The 15,366-nt window shown below is 45.1% G+C and overlaps 6 protein-coding genes across 7 annotated transcripts; 1 reads left to right on the top strand and 5 right to left on the bottom strand.

The window, feature by feature from the left end:
- Window positions 1-157: 157 nt before the first annotated feature.
- On the bottom strand, window positions 158-2,645 carry LOC6535595 (kanadaptin). The gene is made up of 3 exons (XM_002096187.4): window positions 1,369-2,645; window positions 1,125-1,319; window positions 158-1,066 (listed from the first exon to the last, which is right to left on the bottom strand). The coding sequence occupies exons 1-3, from the start codon at window positions 2,554-2,556 to the stop codon at window positions 284-286; spliced, it is 2,166 nt and encodes a 721-aa protein (XP_002096223.1). The 5' UTR covers window positions 2,557-2,645; the 3' UTR covers window positions 158-283.
- Window positions 2,646-2,790: 145 nt separating this feature from the next.
- LOC6535594 lies at window positions 2,791-5,796 on the top strand. Its single transcript, XM_002096186.4, has 5 exons — window positions 2,791-3,015; window positions 3,094-3,141; window positions 3,206-3,612; window positions 3,671-3,872; window positions 4,228-5,796. Exons 1-5 carry the CDS (start codon window positions 3,001-3,003, stop codon window positions 5,329-5,331), a joined length of 1,776 nt encoding a protein of 591 aa, XP_002096222.1. The 5' UTR covers window positions 2,791-3,000; the 3' UTR covers window positions 5,332-5,796.
- LOC6535593 (chondroadherin) lies at window positions 5,739-11,624 on the bottom strand. Of its 2 annotated transcripts, XM_039375369.2 has the most exons (3): window positions 11,017-11,624; window positions 9,356-9,564; window positions 5,739-7,588 (listed from the first exon to the last, which is right to left on the bottom strand). In XM_039375369.2, exons 2-3 carry the CDS (start codon window positions 9,377-9,379, stop codon window positions 6,008-6,010), a joined length of 1,605 nt encoding a protein of 534 aa, XP_039231303.1. In that variant the 5' UTR covers window positions 9,380-9,564; window positions 11,017-11,624; the 3' UTR covers window positions 5,739-6,007. The 2 variants fall into 2 exon arrangements, with proteins under 2 accessions (XP_039231303.1, XP_015047230.1); XM_015191744.2 differs by lacking the exons at window positions 9,356-9,564; window positions 11,017-11,624 and adding an exon at window positions 7,670-7,710.
- LOC26535520 lies at window positions 8,677-9,204 on the bottom strand. Its single transcript, XM_039375371.2, has one exon. It carries the CDS (start codon window positions 9,129-9,131, stop codon window positions 8,835-8,837), a length of 297 nt encoding a protein of 98 aa, XP_039231305.1. The 5' UTR covers window positions 9,132-9,204; the 3' UTR covers window positions 8,677-8,834.
- A 44-nt stretch (window positions 11,625-11,668) lies between the features above and the next one.
- Window positions 11,669-12,816, bottom strand: LOC6535590 (mitochondrial import inner membrane translocase subunit Tim22). The gene is made up of 3 exons (XM_002096182.4): window positions 12,470-12,816; window positions 11,942-12,135; window positions 11,669-11,875 (listed from the first exon to the last, which is right to left on the bottom strand). Exons 1-3 carry the CDS (start codon window positions 12,705-12,707, stop codon window positions 11,720-11,722), a joined length of 588 nt encoding a protein of 195 aa, XP_002096218.1. The 5' UTR covers window positions 12,708-12,816; the 3' UTR covers window positions 11,669-11,719.
- A 209-nt stretch (window positions 12,817-13,025) lies between these two features.
- LOC6535589 lies at window positions 13,026-15,333 on the bottom strand. The gene is made up of 3 exons (XM_002096181.4): window positions 13,784-15,333; window positions 13,622-13,718; window positions 13,026-13,549 (listed from the first exon to the last, which is right to left on the bottom strand). The coding sequence occupies exons 1-3, from the start codon at window positions 15,311-15,313 to the stop codon at window positions 13,146-13,148; spliced, it is 2,031 nt and encodes a 676-aa protein (XP_002096217.1). The 5' UTR covers window positions 15,314-15,333; the 3' UTR covers window positions 13,026-13,145.
- Window positions 15,334-15,366: the final 33 nt, after the last annotated feature.

The following is a 15,366-nucleotide window of genomic DNA, read 5'->3' as shown; positions in this document are numbered from 1 at the left end:
GCCGGATGAATCGTTTCGTGGAAGCCGCCACTCGACTTAAAATAGGGGTGAATGTCAGCGCGAAGGGGAGTTGCCAGCACTGGAATGGTGGTGAAAAGCTTCTCTACTCCGCTTGAAGTACCACTGAAGACCCACAAAACAAATACATATGAAAACGTTCAGGGGTTCAACATTTACAAAGTTACAATGAGAGGGTCTTAGATAATACATCAATTACGGGTGTAGACTAGTTTTACAGTACTTGTAAACTAAACATTTCCGGTGTTTTAGGGCTACCAATGGGCTAGTAGCCAAACTTCTCGTTCAAGTGTGTGATTCCATCGCCGCTCTGGTTGGACGGTGGCACCCACTTGGCGTATTTTTCGGTGTCCTCATGCTCGGCCAGCTCGTTCTGGTCCATGTCCACATCCTGGCGCTGTTTGGTGCGTTGTCGCTGCCGTTGACGTCGCTTTTTCTGCGCTTCTTCCGGTTCCGATGTGTCGTCTGCTGGGGCACTGAAGTCTTCTGCTGGCGTGCTGGAGTCTTCTGCAGGGGTGCTGGTGCCTTCAGCTGTATTAGTGTCGTTGGGATCTGGGGGCACTTCCGATGAAACTTTTGATGACCTCACGTTGTCTGGTTTTAAGACTTCCGTTGTTGGTTTGCTAACTGTTGGTTTGCTAACTTCCGGTTGAGCAGGGAGTTCGGTATCCTTTAAGTTATCGTTTTCTGGAGTCGATGGCTTTGTCGTACTTTCCTGTTTTGTCACTTCCTTCTCCAAATTGTCCCCCTCCGTATCCTTTACTGTTTCTTGGACCTCTTCCTCTTCGACTTCCTCCTCATCGGAGGCAAATGCATTAGATTGGGGCACAGTCTGTGTGCTTGGTGGCGCTTTGACCACTTTGAATTTACTAAACTGATTTCTCTTGCCAATCATGGGGAGTTGTTTTTTCACTGCACCACCCTTCTGGGCGACCGACTCCTTAGAACCAGCAGCAAAGCTTGTGGTGAATGGCAGAGCAGTGGGCTTGGCTATCTTCAGTAAGCGTTCCACCTTTTGGTGCTCATCCTTGAGTCGTTTCTGCTCCAACTAATTGGAAGGCAAGGTCTTGAATTAATGATTTTTTATATTATTGTTAAATACTAACCCTTAATTTTTTGATCTCCGTCTTGTCCAGTTTCTCGACGTCTTTGGTGAGCGTGTCCATGAAGTTGTCCAGATCATCACCCTCAGTTTGCTGTTTTGCCGACAACTCTTTCAGCTTCTTTTCCTTTTGTTGGTAAGTTAAAATCTCCTGCTCTACCTTTTCCGATTCTAAGTTGAGCTCAATCTCTTGTTTCAGCTGTGAAAAAGTTGGTCAGTCAATGATCAAGAAGGCTTTTGGGACTTACCAAATCCTCATAGGTAAGGGTGACACTGACTCCGGCATTCTCTTTTCGCTGCTTCTTACGAGCCACATCTCCAGTGCGATCCCAAAACTCATCTTCGTCATCAGAGTCCCGATTCTTGAGCAGCTTCCTTTTTTGGGCCTCCTGGTTCGCTTGACGCAGCACACCATGCCTGTCGAGCGTTCGACAAGCCTCCAGGGCGCATTGCACCACGCAGTCCTTTTTGCGCCCCTTGTGGTTAACCTCCACAATGATTGGCCTGCCATTGGAATCGTCGAGCGGAAGCTCCACCCGGCAAACAAAGGAGCCAGTAGACAGCTCGTCGCACCTGTACTCTAGGTTTAGACCCTCTCGCTCGAAAAAACCGCGTAACGTTTTCTTTGGGTCGTCAAAGAAAAGCTCCTCGTTATTGGTGCTGGCGTAGGGATTGTGACTAAGATCTGTCTCCTCGTCGGCGTCATCACCCATACCCCAGCTGACGCCCTCATTGCGCTCTCGCTCCTCAGCTTCCAGAAGCCTCAACTCTCGTTCCACGGCTGCATCAGCCAGCTCCTTTTCTCTCTTTTGACGCAATTCGGTTACAGACAGCTCTGATTCCGGTTCCTCATCCTCACCGGGACCCTGCAGAATATACACGCGTGTGCTGCCGCCCAACTTGAGCATGTGTCCAACCCGCATGCGGATGTAGACCTTTGGCGGCACGCGTTGCTTGTTTAAAAAAGTTCCGTGAGTGCTACCCATGTCGTAAATGTACCAGCCCTCTGGCTGATCGTTCTTTGGCTCCTCGTCCCCTTCACCCATCTCATCGCCTTCCTTATCGGACTCCAGCTTTGGTGGAGCCTTAGGCTTGTACTGTAGCACCACGTGGAAGCGTGAGATCGTCGGATGGGCGGCGGGCACATCGTTCTCCGGCAAACGGCCAAAAGTCCAGATTGCCTGTTGCTGCAGCTGATGCACAGTGTCGATGATCTGACCGGATTTGAGCACCTCAAAGCTGTAGTTCTGATTTTCGGCTGGCGGAGCTGACCACTTGGGAACCTTGTATGGACAGACGGCCGCTGGCGAGGATTTGGGTGTTTTTGGGATTTTCAAAGGCGGAGGCGGTGGTTCTGCAGGAACTTCAGAGCGCGGCTTCTCTGTTATAATTACTTTTGGTTTGGGCAGGGGAGCGGGCACTTTGAACTCGTTCATGATAAGAACGGACGAAATCTGTTAATTTTTCAAGGTGTAAACAAATTTTTGCAAAATTCGCAGCTGTTCGACGCAGTGAGACCAGATATTAGCCGCCTAATAATACCGTACCCTTTCAACAGTTGTCCCGGGAAATTATTCTTGAATATCTTTTTATATTTTTTTTTTAATAAGTGGATAGGTGTAAAAGTCGATTAAATGTGCAAATCATTCAGAAATGATTTCAAATAGATATACCTGCAACTTACTAAAACCTTAATCATTATTCTTTTGAGCGATCAAAATCAAAACCATTCGACAAGCTAAATATAGCTATAAAGCAGCTAAAATACCTATACGTCTCGAATATCCTTCACCATCTCATGCTAGCTTTATTTTTGGTATTTTAAAAACAGTCAGTGTTGTATAAAATATAAAGTTTTTCTAAACAACAAAAGGTGAAACATGCAGGAGCTCAAGGTGCGTGCATCGGCAACAATATAGATATTTTTATTAATAAATAATGCAAATTATGCATGTAATGCTTTCATGTTACAGCAACGTTTTGAGCGACGCCAATTGGCGGATGACCTTAAACAAAAACAGGTGAGTGGCGTGGGGCAAAGCAATTGCTATAAATAAACCAACTAACTTGTGCATAACTAACCAGGTAATCCAGGATCACCTGCTGCAGAAGATCCTGTACTCGAAGCGCCTGCTGGTGGACCATGTGGAGGCACTGGAGCACTGCATGCAGGAGTTGCAGGCATCCTCCAACGTGGGTCACGGCCGACAATTGCTGACAACGAGGAACGCCTGCCTAATATTGGGAGCCACTCTGTTGGAGCACCTGATAACTCCACGGGGCATCCGGTACACCATGGTACCATCCATCCTCATTTCAGGCACCTTTGCTGCATTGTTCGCTGTCAAGAGCGTCTTCGTTTGCCGGAACAAAATCGTGGAACGGAAGTTGGAGCAACTGGTCAAGACCATTGACGAGTTCGGCAATTGCATCCGTCGAAATATGACGTACTTTCAGGAGATCATCATCATGAAACAGGCTGAACTTATAGAGTAATCCAAGAGATCTCAGTCTAGTGAGGTATACATACCTAATCAGACTACGTTACAGATCCCGTCAAATCGAGCGCGCATGGGATTGCATAACGGCCGCCAAGGAGGTTACCGAAATCCTGTACGATGCCACCCGCAAACTGGAGACGGACTATCCCCTGTCGACAAAGTACGGCGCTTACTATGCGCCCATGGAAGAGCTGCGGGAGTGCGAGTACTTCAAGAACAATGTCACGGACTACAGTCCCAAGCACATAAAGGTAAGCAATTGTCTATGTGTATTTTGGTAAATGTGATTTGAGGAAGCTTACAAAATATCTTACGAAGGGTTATATAAATAAGCTGGCTGTTCATTATTATGCTGTATCAACAATAGGCCAATATTGTCTATTCCCAGAGGATATGGTAATCTTTAATGACGCACTCAACAGATAACACAAATGATAAGCACTTTGTAGTCGTTAATTGCTATTATTATTAATTATTTTCTCCTAATTTGTTAATGCGCCAATGCTTTCTGTAAAACCTACAACAAAAATGTATACCTGTACATCTAAAATATTATTATTAGTATTAAACCTTTTAAAGTGACTTATTAAATGTCAAATTTTTTAGGATTTTCACAACATCTTCGCCTATGTGCAGTCACAATACCTGCTCCGGCTGGCACTCACCATCACGACTCGTCCCTCGATTTCTCAGCTGAGCGAGGATCTGGTGAAAATCGACAGCCTGGTGAGGCAGTTGGTGCAAGAGGAGGAGCAGCACTTTAGTAATCTAGCGTTAGCCCTGCAGAATAGAAAGCAGCTGGAACTGGCTGAGCTGAATGCAACGAAAACAGAGCAACAGCGGAGTGGACCAATTGCTGTGTTGCAGCATTCTTCGCTAAAACTAAGCGCCTGTATGGTGGCTGTGGCCGCTGAGTGTCAAGCTCTGGACGTGACCCTTCAAAAACTTACAGTCACAGAGGCTGCAAACAAGAGCAACTCCAAAGAGCTGGTGGCCGTGGCAAATAATATGCATGGCATCGAAAATGCCTTGGCCGTTTGCTGTGATGATTTCCAGCGGTTGATGCTGGTATACAACAAGTTTCTGCACAGTCAGCTGGATTTGGAAGGAGAGTTTCCGAAACCCAGGCAGGATCTTGATGATGAATTCCCCGAGAGCATTCTTAGGGTCGAGTTCTCGCAAAACGTGGATGCACCGCAGCAGAAAGATGACTTCTATGCATACATGTACGATGAAAACGAGGAGCATCACTTTGAAGCTGAGCAGAATGCTCCCTTTCCCTCGCCTGAAAAGGAACTGCTTAACTTCGAGAAGCGTATTACCAAGGGCAGGTTTAAGCCTGTCCTTAAACAGCTGAAGGATCGCATCGATCCCATCAGACAAGTTATGCTGGAGAAGGAGCGGGAGGTCCTGGCCTCTAAGGGCATAAATGTGGACGAGCTGTTTGGCAAAATGGAAAAGGTTGAGCAGCAGGAGGATAATCGCTTGGCGGAAGCAACACCCCTCCCTATCTACGATTCCTCCACCAACTCAGATTCAGACTCTGCTGACGGAGAGCCCTTCAAGCGACGTAGCAAACAGCACAAGGAGCGTGATAACTTTGCTGAAATGCGTCAATTTCTAGTTCAGAAGCAAGCAATTAATCTGTTTAAGTTACCACCACCACCTGTGGCCGCCGCTGAGGAGGAGCTGCTCGAAAGTGAATGCTAGAGGGTTAGGCTGTTTGTTTTGTTGTTCACTTGCCTGTTATCTGTTATCTCCTTAGTTCTGGGTATTATCCGTTTAAGCTTTTATCATTTATCTAGCCAATTGGAGAGATAGACACAACTTTCTGCCTTTCAGTTGTTTCTCGTTTTGTGTTTCGCTACCATTTTTAAAACTAAATAAAAATTAGCAAGCAACAAATAAAACTTATTTAGTAGACCCACTCGAGAAATTACATATGGGAAAGCAATTGAGAGAAACTCGAGACATGGCCAAGCATTATTTATATTAATTTTAACTATTTTGAAAATTTAAAGGTACATAATTTTTTTGTTTTTTAAAAATTACACTTTCAATGATCAAACTAGATGGATTAAACTCATCCTTGCCCACATACACTACATAAAACTATATTTGGAATTAAAAATGTTTTATTATACGCTAATGTGCGGATCTTAAGTACATAACAAACATCGATGGCTTCACTAAATACAAGGGGTTAGGGACTGGCAATGGGATCAGCTCCTTTGTGGAATTTAATACAGGGAGCACCTAAATATGTACAGGATAGCACGCACAGGAAGTCTTTCGGTTGGGATCGCGTCACTGTCGTGGACATCTTTGGCTCGAAACTTGTGCAGCTAGCTCGGAATTTGAACCGAATTAGGATTTCAACACCGTGTTAGGCATTGGCAGTCACCCCACTGCTGCATCCGGCATGGACATTATTAAACTTGCTGGCCACCGAAGCGGGTTGCAGCTGCGAGAACTGCGACAGATTGCTACCCCTTACACTGGTGTACCGGATGGGCTGTACTCCGTAGTCACTGCCCTTGAGCCGCCGGCGCACACAGACCACGACGAATCCGATCACGAGACCAATTACCAGGACAATGCTGGCTATAATGGCGGTGAGTATTATATAGCGGCGCCGCAGGAATCGCGGTGGCTCCTCGTCCACCTCGCGATATTTCTTGGGGATCACCATTGTGCAAATCCGTTCGGCTGTCAAATTGGAGAGCGGCGATCCGGCCAGAAGGTAAGGGGTTTCACAGCGTGCCTCGGTTCCATCCCATTCCCGGTCGATGTGGGTCAGTCCAGTTAGCTCCAGGGCTTTGAACAGTTCGCAGCTGCAATACCAGGGATTTCCGGAGATGCTCAAGCGACGGAGGCGTGGCCAGGGTTCGCTTGAAGAATTACTACTGCTGTTGCTAGAACCGGTGGCATTAAGAACCAGGGTGGTCAGTGCATTCCTGGACAAGTCTACATGCGACAAATTCCGACTGCTTAGCAGATCGGCCAGCTCCAAGCGCTCCAGCTTGGAGTTCCGAGAGCAATCTAGGTGTTCCAGTGCAGGCAAGTTCAGAGCTCCTTTCTCCAGGCTTCTTAGGGATGGCATGCTACTTATGTTTAGCCGTTTCAGGGAAACTAGGCCCTGAAGGCTATTCTCCTTCAAGCTAAGAAAGGTATTTCCTGCCAAGTTGAGTTGAACCAATGACTTATCTAACTGCTGCAAGCTGACAGGCACAGTGGCAAACTCATTTCCGGATACATCCAGGATACGGAGGCTTGTAAGCTTTGAAAAAAGCTGTGCTGGCAGTGACATCAAGCCATTGTGGGAGAGGTCCAGTCGCTGCAGTGTAGCAACCGATGCAATGGAGGCTGTGGTGGCCTCATCTAGGGCACTCAGTTTGTTGTAGGCCAAATTCAACTTGGTCAAGTGAGGAGTGTGCTCGAAAAGTCGGCGATCCAGTCGAGCTATACGGTTGTGACTTAAGTCCAGGTCACGCAAGCCAATCGGCTCGTAGCGGGTGTTGCGAAAAGGACCCCTGAAGAGTTCCGGAACTAAGGCATCATCGGATAGCTCATTCCAGCTGATGTAAAGAGCATCTACATTGGGCACGTCCATGAAGAGGGGAGCCTGCAGATCCTGCAGGCCACAGTGCCGGCAGGAGAGAGTTAAGCTGGCATTTGTGGCCGGCAGCTGTTGGAGCAACTTGATCCTATTGCCCGAGTAAGAGACCACAATCTCTGATGCATCTCCGGACGCAATCGCCTGGCTTCCAAACTGCTTCGGCCAGCGGGCCAGGATGTGCTCGAAATTCCTCACCGAGCAGTCCAGGTTAAAGTGCGCCCGATGATCTCCGTCCTGACTGCTTAGGCACAGGCACGTCTGGCAGATATTGGTCACCGGTTGGTACGGAATGTCCTCATGTTGGCCCCGAACTCGAGTGGCCAGGAGCAAAGCCGCTCCCGCAAGGAACTAAAAGAAATAAGGGTGTTAAGGGTAAATTGATCTTAAATTAATGTATTGTATTAATTTGTATAAGTTATTTAATATTACCGTCCTACAATTTACATACATATATCAAAACAAGTTTTATATGTTTTCAGTTTTCTTAGAAATCTTAGAAGCAAAAAGTATGTAACAGGCAGAAAAAAGCGTTTCCGACCATAAGTAAAAGGGTATACTAGATTCGTTGAAAAGTATGTAACAGGCAGAAAAAAACGTTTCCGACCATATAAAGTATACATGTATATTCTTGATCATGCTCAAGATTATATATGTACATTATATGTACATTATTTTTTTAAATTTCTCTCGATTTGCCAAAAAACGTTTTCCCACAAACCGAAAAAAAAGGGTAGTGTTTAAATTTCTCCTTCGCCCTTCCACTAGCTGGTTAACGGGTATCAGATAGTCGGGGAACTCGACTAAAGAGTTTTTACTTGTTTGGATTGTTTTTGGGAATTCCTCAATTTTTAAAAACAATGCAAAGTTCGGTCTTTAAATGTATCCGTTGTACAATTTGCGTGCACAAAAACAATATTTTAGGGAGTTGACTTTGACTGAGAATATAAAATTTTCCGGGAAAACAATCTGAGTAATAAGCACGTGTCCCTTGAAAATTTCGACACATTTTCCATCGTTCTGACCATGGGAGCGGTGTTGTATATCTGATTTTTAGCTGGTTCTCATATGTCACGATTGCACCGAAGTACAAGTGTTCAGACAGACGAAAGTACTTTAGAGACCAGTAAGGTTGGCGCCATTAATATAATTGCATGGCTACTTCTAAGAGTTCCAAAACCTGCGACGAGTAACGAATATCATTGCACTGCAAGTCCAGAGCTCTTTGCAATTTGTATACAGCACAAGTAATTTTATTTTCTTTAAAGAAGCAAGTGTGCCATCTAATTGCTAATTGCCCACACTTAATTGATTGCAATGCACATTTAGAAATACAAGTATGACTGTATTAAAGTATAAGTCTACTTACTCAACCTACAAAAGTGTGCGCATTTTTATAAAAATCAATCATTTCTGGGTCACTATACAAAACAAAGAAATTATTCCGTCATCGATCGGTTTAGCCTTTACACAGCAAATAATATTTATATAATTAAGCAAGTAAATTTTACATCAGGGTTTTTTTTAGAAAGATAACATTGATTAATATTGATGCGATTATGTATGTATCTAGGTGCCTATAGTTGGTCGGCTGCAACTACTCTCCGAAGACCTTTAACATTATAATATCAAGTACTACATCCTCGGCTTTATCGATTACACATAAGGATAAAAGCATCTCGGCCATCTTTCTCCAACGATCCCCACGACTCCGGTTCATTTTCATAAGCGCTTTGAAACATATTGCGATTGGTATCCGTACTATTGCGGCTTTCATGTGTCTTGAAGACTTGTGATAAATTTGTGGGAAAACATGTTCAACTGATAGCGGTGAGTGAAAACTGAAAGCTAGTACGTTGTACTTCCAAGTGGAAAACATAATGGCGCGACTCATCTGATTGACTCACAGATTTTTGATAACCTGTGACATCCTAATTTTTCTGGGCCAACTGGCCGTCCGGAAGGAGGTCATCGCTGTGCTTCATAAAAAGGTCTCCCACACTTTGGCACTTTGGGGGAACAGCTTTACGGAAAACACTCTCTGATCCCACTATCTGAACCCAAAGTATGTGCGATAAGATAGGGATACTGTTTTGGATGGCTGAAATATTTACTCACCAACAGCAGAAGCTTTTGCCTCATTATAGTATCGTTTAATGATTCGGTTTCGGTGTTTCCTATGCAGGTTTACTAGATTTCGAACTCTGTTAGTTGTGTCTTTTCCGTTTCTTGAAAGTGCACTCCTTGTTTTTAGATTTTTCTTATATTCACTTATTGTTTTTTAACGCAGCACTCAGCGAGTGGACTGTTTGCCTCGCAGAATAAAACTGAATTAATGAATCAAGTAAAGCCGCCGTGGCCTGCGGCATTATTAGTTTTGATTAGATATCGGTGAGCAGGAGAAGAGAGTCTCTCTCGGGGCTACACTCTCACCCTCACTCTCCCGCGCTCTCAGCTTTGAGATTGTAATCTAAACGGTCAGTAAAGTAAAAGTGAATTCTAATTGAGTCATCTCTCCCCTGCTTTGGACTCTCCCTTCTCCTTCCCTCCCCTTTCTTTCTACGGCTATCTTCCTCTCGCAAGGTCGTCAGCTTTGCTTTCCTGCTTTCTGGCTTTCTTCGCCAGCTAATTTCTAGTTGCCAACCCAGCTGGCCAGAGTCCTACAGTCTTGCACTTCTAAGCCGAATTTCAGTATCTATTCAAAATATATAACAATAGATTTCAGTAACTGATCTGTTAAGGTAAGCGATCTGGACAGATTTGCTGCGAATCTCAGTTGATCCATTTGCAAGAGCTATGCGATTTACGTTACATTTACAAATGCATCTAAAATGTATTTCATTAATAAGCTGTAAATATTAAATTGTAACTTAAATCCAAGAGCAATTTCTATTACAAATACTATTTTTATTTTTAATATCATCATATTTTCCAAAGATTCCCTAAAAACAGATTAAAAGTTAGCCTTATCTTAGATTGTCTGAACTTTTTAATAAACTCTAATAATTTTTACAAAATCTACTACTTTATTTATTTAGTACTAAGTACTAAGATGGGAATTCGAGTTATAGAAGTCGTACTGTATTGTTTAGCTTCGGGTAGATTGTTCTGCGATAAGATAAGACTTTGTCTCTCAATGGGGAACAAGTGGCGTTGAAGCCCAAAAACAGACCATCAGTTGACTCAGCTAAGCCCCCACAGCTGCTCAAAATTACTCAAAATTTGATTCACTGGCCGAAGACCAATTAGATGCGATCGCAATTGCAAGTGTCACTTGGTTCCATTGAACTTGATGACGGCTGGCATCGGGAATTAAGAATCGGGAATCAAGAAACGAGAGCGAAGAACGGAGAATTGAGCTGTTCGCAGCTGCCGCCGATGAGAAAGGCAAACAAGAAGTGTTTGTGGCTCTGGAATTGGTTGCATAAACAAAACACTGACGAAGCTAACCGAGCACAGCCAGACCAATGTTGCCCAGACACTTGTGACTCACGATCGCATTGGAGGCAAGTACAGTGGACACAGCTTAGATTGTAGATTCTGGAGATTTTAAAATACCTAAAACTCAATTTTGAAAGCTTCTTTTATTTAAAGTCAATACTAATCAAAAGTTAAATTGTTTTCATTAGTTTTGTTTTGCCATCTAATTTATGTTCCTAGAAAACGCTATCAGAAACAAGTTTCATTATGATGAACCTTATCCGATGTCCACTGTAAACGTTCTCTTGAGAGATTTGATCTCTGTCACATCTCCTCCAAAAGCTTTTCTTTCAACAAACCGCAAGGGAGGAGGACGCACATCCGTGGCAAAGTTCCATGTGCTTACTAGTCGTTAGTCTGTGTTTAATTTAATGATGAAGGCTTTTGCATATTCCGTGAACTGCACGCGACCCAACCGCACACCCAATAAAAGTAAATGCCCGTCGAGTGCGAATGAAACCCGTTTGCGTTGCTGTGGTTACTGGCGATCTTGCTGCTGTTGCACTTTTGCAGCTGCTTGGGGAACTATGCTCATCCTCGTCTGGAGAAGAAACACGCGCGAGGACTGACGCCGAAAACAGAAACGTTAGCGCAGAGGAGCCAACCAACGATCTCTACCTGCCCGCCGCTCGAGTCGAACTGAACAAAAACCGAAACTGGAAATTTGCTGCTGGATCGAGATTCCCGTTCGCGTTCCCACAAAAATGGACACAGTGCTCCCCCGAAAAGAAAACCGGTCGGGAGCTCACTGGCCGAATTTGAAAGCTAGACTGCGGCACATTGTTTATGCCACACAGTGCCTTTTTGATTGGAGGGCAATATTTATGTGTGGCAGCTGCACTTTTTCAAATGTCAGGGCTCCAAATGAGAGCTAACCGGAAATGGGGGCCATTACAGGTCGTGACGAAAAAGTTTCTTTAGCGACAAATCACAAAAGCATATCAGTAGGCGTTAGTTAGAAACAAACATTTATACGAAACAAGGTAACTGAGGAATATAAGCCTATCTAGAATGCATGTAGTAGTCAATGGCCGTGGAGAAGGCGGCGAATCCCAGTCCGCCGATGATGCCCGCCTTAACGCCAGCCCGCAGGCCAATCAGTCCACCGGTGATGCCTCCGGCGTAGGTGCCATTCTTCCAGTCCGTGACGCCACGATGCTGCAAAATCAGAAAGGGGTATAATTAATACATAGTTGCAAAACGATTTCGATCAGGGTGACTTACACTCTCGATGGTGCACTCCACGGCGGAGAATACACATCCGATGAGCGCGAAGTTCTTTGCGTAGGAGTGGGTGGTGGAGCGCATTTCGCGGAAAACTTCCCTGGCCGTCTGTTTCTTCTCATTCGCGAAGGGATCGGCCATGTTGGGATTAACGGAGGCGCTAAACAAACCTAAGGCTGCACCCAAGCCATAGCCTGAAAATGCGCATATAGACTGATTTTAAATCTTATATTTTAGTTACTAACAAAACGGGAACCTGAATAGTCGTAAAGTTGTTTTAACAATTTAGTTACTCGAAATAAAACTGATAACATATTATGATTTAATTTGTTTTTTGAATAATAATAATCTTAATTAAAAATATTTGTACCGATAATGGCTGTTAAACACAATAATAATTATGAGGTTGAAGAAACGTATAAATAGGTATTGCTATAAGACAATTATCGTAGATAGATCAAGCATCTTTTTACCAGTGCCTGTTTTGATTATGAACAATTAGTTTGCGAAACAGAGATAGTCACCCACCCATCACACAGGCCATGGCGCATTTGAATCCACAGCTCTCCACCGCAGATTCGATTAACTTCTCCTCATTGGTCTTGATCTTCACCGGCCCGTTGCTCTTGGGGATTACGATGTTCTCGCGGTAGTGGTGCATGTCTCCAACATACTGCATTGCCATTCGATCCAGATCCGGGTCGCCGAACATCCTGGGCGCCGTCACCGACGATTCATTGTTCACGGCGTTGGGCAGCACGGACATCTCTGCTTTTTTATAAAGATTTTTATTCAGAAATGCGGATTTTGTTTTGGGTCAAACGTGTTGGGTAAAAAAAACCAAAATTATTATCACATCGCCGAACAGCTGGTTGCCAGGGCCGGACTATCGCACCTATCGATAACAAGCACAAAAATATCACAAGATTCTATCGATTGTCCACAGACAACGGAAATCGGTGGGGAAGTACCTTTACGGAAATATCTTTATTAAATTAAAATCAAAGCGTAATTTTCCGCTACATCGTGGAAACGGAAAATTTCCTGCTGCTTAATTCCCAGAAGAAATTTGAGTTGAATCCCCTTTTTTAAAATTTTAAAAAGATCGTTTAATGGTCAACATTTTCACACATGGGTGATAGTCATACAAGATGCACTCAAATTTATTTGTGAAAATCCTTAGAAAATTAGAAATGCATCCTAATTAACTAAGATATCGTATCGAAATACTGGACTGGTGCTTGGAGTGTTCCACAGCGTTAATGCGTTTCCCTAAATCGTTGCATGTCTTCTTCATGGCCTGGACATGGGCACGGCGAGTCTCTATATCGGCCATGCACTTGTCGTAGTCGTACATCAGACCCGCCTTGAAGAGCAGTCCGCCCTTGACCTCCAGCTTGGCCCGCATGGCCTTGAGGTGGGCGTGCTCCAGCTGCAGCCTAGTCAGATCCTTGCGCAGACTGTTCCGCCGCTCAAAACGGTCTGTGTACTCAGCCCTTGCCTTGGAGAGCATGTAGGCAATCATGTCCCGCTTCTCCCGAACGCATGTTTCCTCGATCATCGACTTCTTGTAGTTCGACTGCATGACCGCAACATCCTTGCACTTTTCTGTACAAGTTACACATACATACATACGTGAATTAAACGTTAAATTTAATGTTCTAGAGTTTACAAACTTACCTTCCAATTGCTTGCTCAACTGTATTATGGATTCGTTGGCGCAGAGCATTTGCGAAATGGTCAACGTCTCAGTAACTCTCTCAAATTTCATCACTTTCTGTGGGAGAAGAATGTACTCATTATTATATACAAGATTAAATTTTCCTAAAAGCATACGCTCACCTCATCCACAAATGCTAGGTTGTGAAGGTTCAAGTTAAGCTCGTAGCGCTTCCCGCTGATCTGGTTGCGAAGGTCCTGCATGCGCCTGAGATCGTTGTCCAGGGCGCGCTTCAAACGATCCATGTCTTTGCGGATGAGGGTCTTACGCATGAAACCCTCTAGGCGCTGCTCCTCGTTGAAGGCGAGGACGGAATACGAATTGAGCTCCAGCATCGCACGCGACGTGCTGTGTCCGTACTTCATCTTGATCATCTTTACCCGCTCCATGAGATTGTCCACCGAGTAGAGAGCATTCATGTAGCGGATGAACTCGCCAGCGGCAACGTCTGGTGGCAGTGGCTGAAAATTGTTGAACTTACGGTTGCGACGGAAGTAGTCACACACAACATTGTTTAGGAGGGTGTTTTGGTACTTCTCGAAGCTGTAGTCGTCTACCAGGCGCTGTAGCTCCAGCAGCATCTTGCGTTTGTCCAACAGGTGCTCCTTGTTCTTGTCGGCGCTTTCCACATTATCCACCACGGTATTGATAAGATTGTTCAGGAAATCGACAGTAAGGCGATACCAGAAGGGTTCTTCCACAGGAACAACCAACTCCTTCTGGGGCTCCACTTCTGCATCGACGGCCACTGCAAACATGGCCATGGTATCCACTTCCTCCCCAATAACGACTTGCTTTTCTGTCTGCGCTTGCTCATCCGGCAGATCATCCATAAGAATAGAATCGTCGTCCTCTTCGGACTCACCCGCCGCAATTTGAGCAGTGCTAGCATCCTGATCGGAGCCCGAAGCCTCCCCCTCACCCGGATCTTCTGTGCCATCCTGCTGTACTCTACCATCTTCTGAGCCCGGCCTGGTAAAGGATTTCTGAGGAACAGACTCCGGTTCGGGGGCTGGTTCCGGCTCCGGATCGAGTGATATGTCCGATATGCTGGGCAGGCTTTCAAACCCGCGGATAAACTCACTCTTTAAGGACACTCCCAACCTGGGCAATGGCTCATCAAAGCTGCCCTCAGAGTCGACATCCTCTTCGGCAATAACGCTTTCATGTGGTGTTGGGGGTTTTTCATTGAGGATGGCCTGTATATCTTCGAAATCATCTGCCGACTCTTCGGCGCCCGATTCCAAGGAATGGAGTTCCTCCCTGGCCTCGTCGTCCTGCATCTCCTCAGATTCTACTGGAGCTTCAACCATGGCAGCATGCGAAGCCTCTTCCTCCTTATGTTGGGCGAGCCGTTCCTTAATCCTCAGGAGCTTTTCGCGCTTCCGTTCGTCGGCGGTAACCAGACCCTTTTGTTTAGCTGTAGATTCCTGACCTTCCTTTGAGGTTTGGTCATCCTCGGTAGGCAACACTGATGCGACTTCTCCATCTACTAATTCTTTAACGCCTTGATCTGCGTTAGCTGCCTCACCTTGGACTTCTGCCCCCTCAACCGCCTCAGCGATCGTTACTAGTTTGGGAGCATCCTCCGCGGCTGGAATCTCCTCAGCATGATTTATGGGAGAGGCTTCTTCGGGGGGATTTTCAGCCATCTCTGTACAATTGAAATCGTTTTATCAACTTAGGTCTGTCTATTAATGTTTTG

The sequence above is a fragment of the Drosophila yakuba genome, chromosome 3R (assembly GCF_016746365.2).
Source record: "Drosophila yakuba strain Tai18E2 chromosome 3R, Prin_Dyak_Tai18E2_2.1, whole genome shotgun sequence".
NCBI classification, from domain to species: Eukaryota; Metazoa; Arthropoda; class Insecta; order Diptera; family Drosophilidae; genus Drosophila; species Drosophila yakuba.
The sequence above is the reverse complement of the archived record's forward strand: the minus strand, read 5'-3'. Positions and strand labels throughout refer to the sequence as shown.

Excerpts from the sequence above, each read along its gene's own strand:
- LOC6535595 (XM_002096187.4), bottom strand. The coding sequence starts at position 2,556 with ATGAACGAGTTCAAAGTGCCCGCTCCCCTGCCCAAACCAAAAGTAATT. Across the intron at positions 1,320-1,368 it reads CCCTTACCTATGAGGATTTG|CTGAAACAAGAGATTGAGCT; the intron begins GTAAGTCCCAAA and ends ACTTTTTCACAG. Across the intron at positions 1,067-1,124 it reads CGGAGATCAAAAAATTAAGG|TTGGAGCAGAAACGACTCAA; the intron begins GTTAGTATTTAA and ends CCTTCCAATTAG.
- LOC6535594 (XM_002096186.4), top strand. Across the intron at positions 3,613-3,670 it reads AAACAGGCTGAACTTATAGA|ATCCCGTCAAATCGAGCGCG; the intron begins GTAATCCAAGAG and ends ACTACGTTACAG. Across the intron at positions 3,873-4,227 it reads ACAGTCCCAAGCACATAAAG|GATTTTCACAACATCTTCGC; the intron begins GTAAGCAATTGT and ends CAAATTTTTTAG.
- LOC26535520 (XM_039375371.2), bottom strand. The coding sequence starts at position 9,131 with ATGAGTCGCGCCATTATGTTTTCCACTTGGAAGTACAACGTACTAGCT.
- LOC6535593 (XM_039375369.2), bottom strand. The coding sequence starts at position 9,379 with ATGAGGCAAAAGCTTCTGCTGTTG. Across the intron at positions 7,589-9,355 it reads GGCAAAAGCTTCTGCTGTTG|TTCCTTGCGGGAGCGGCTTT; the intron begins GTGAGTAAATAT and ends TATTTCTTTTAG.
- LOC6535590 (XM_002096182.4), bottom strand. The coding sequence starts at position 12,707 with ATGTCCGTGCTGCCCAACGCCGTGAACAATGAATCGTCGGTGACGGCG. Across the intron at positions 12,136-12,469 it reads CGCCATGGCCTGTGTGATGG|GCTATGGCTTGGGTGCAGCC; the intron begins GTGGGTGACTAT and ends GCGCATTTTCAG. Across the intron at positions 11,876-11,941 it reads TGGAGTGCACCATCGAGAGT|CATCGTGGCGTCACGGACTG; the intron begins GTAAGTCACCCT and ends CTGATTTTGCAG.
- LOC6535589 (XM_002096181.4), bottom strand. The coding sequence starts at position 15,313 with ATGGCTGAAAATCCCCCCGAAGAAGCCTCTCCCATAAATCATGCTGAG. Across the intron at positions 13,719-13,783 it reads ACCTAGCATTTGTGGATGAG|AAAGTGATGAAATTTGAGAG; the intron begins GTGAGCGTATGC and ends CTTCTCCCACAG. Across the intron at positions 13,550-13,621 it reads GTTGAGCAAGCAATTGGAAG|AAAAGTGCAAGGATGTTGCG; the intron begins GTAAGTTTGTAA and ends TAACTTGTACAG.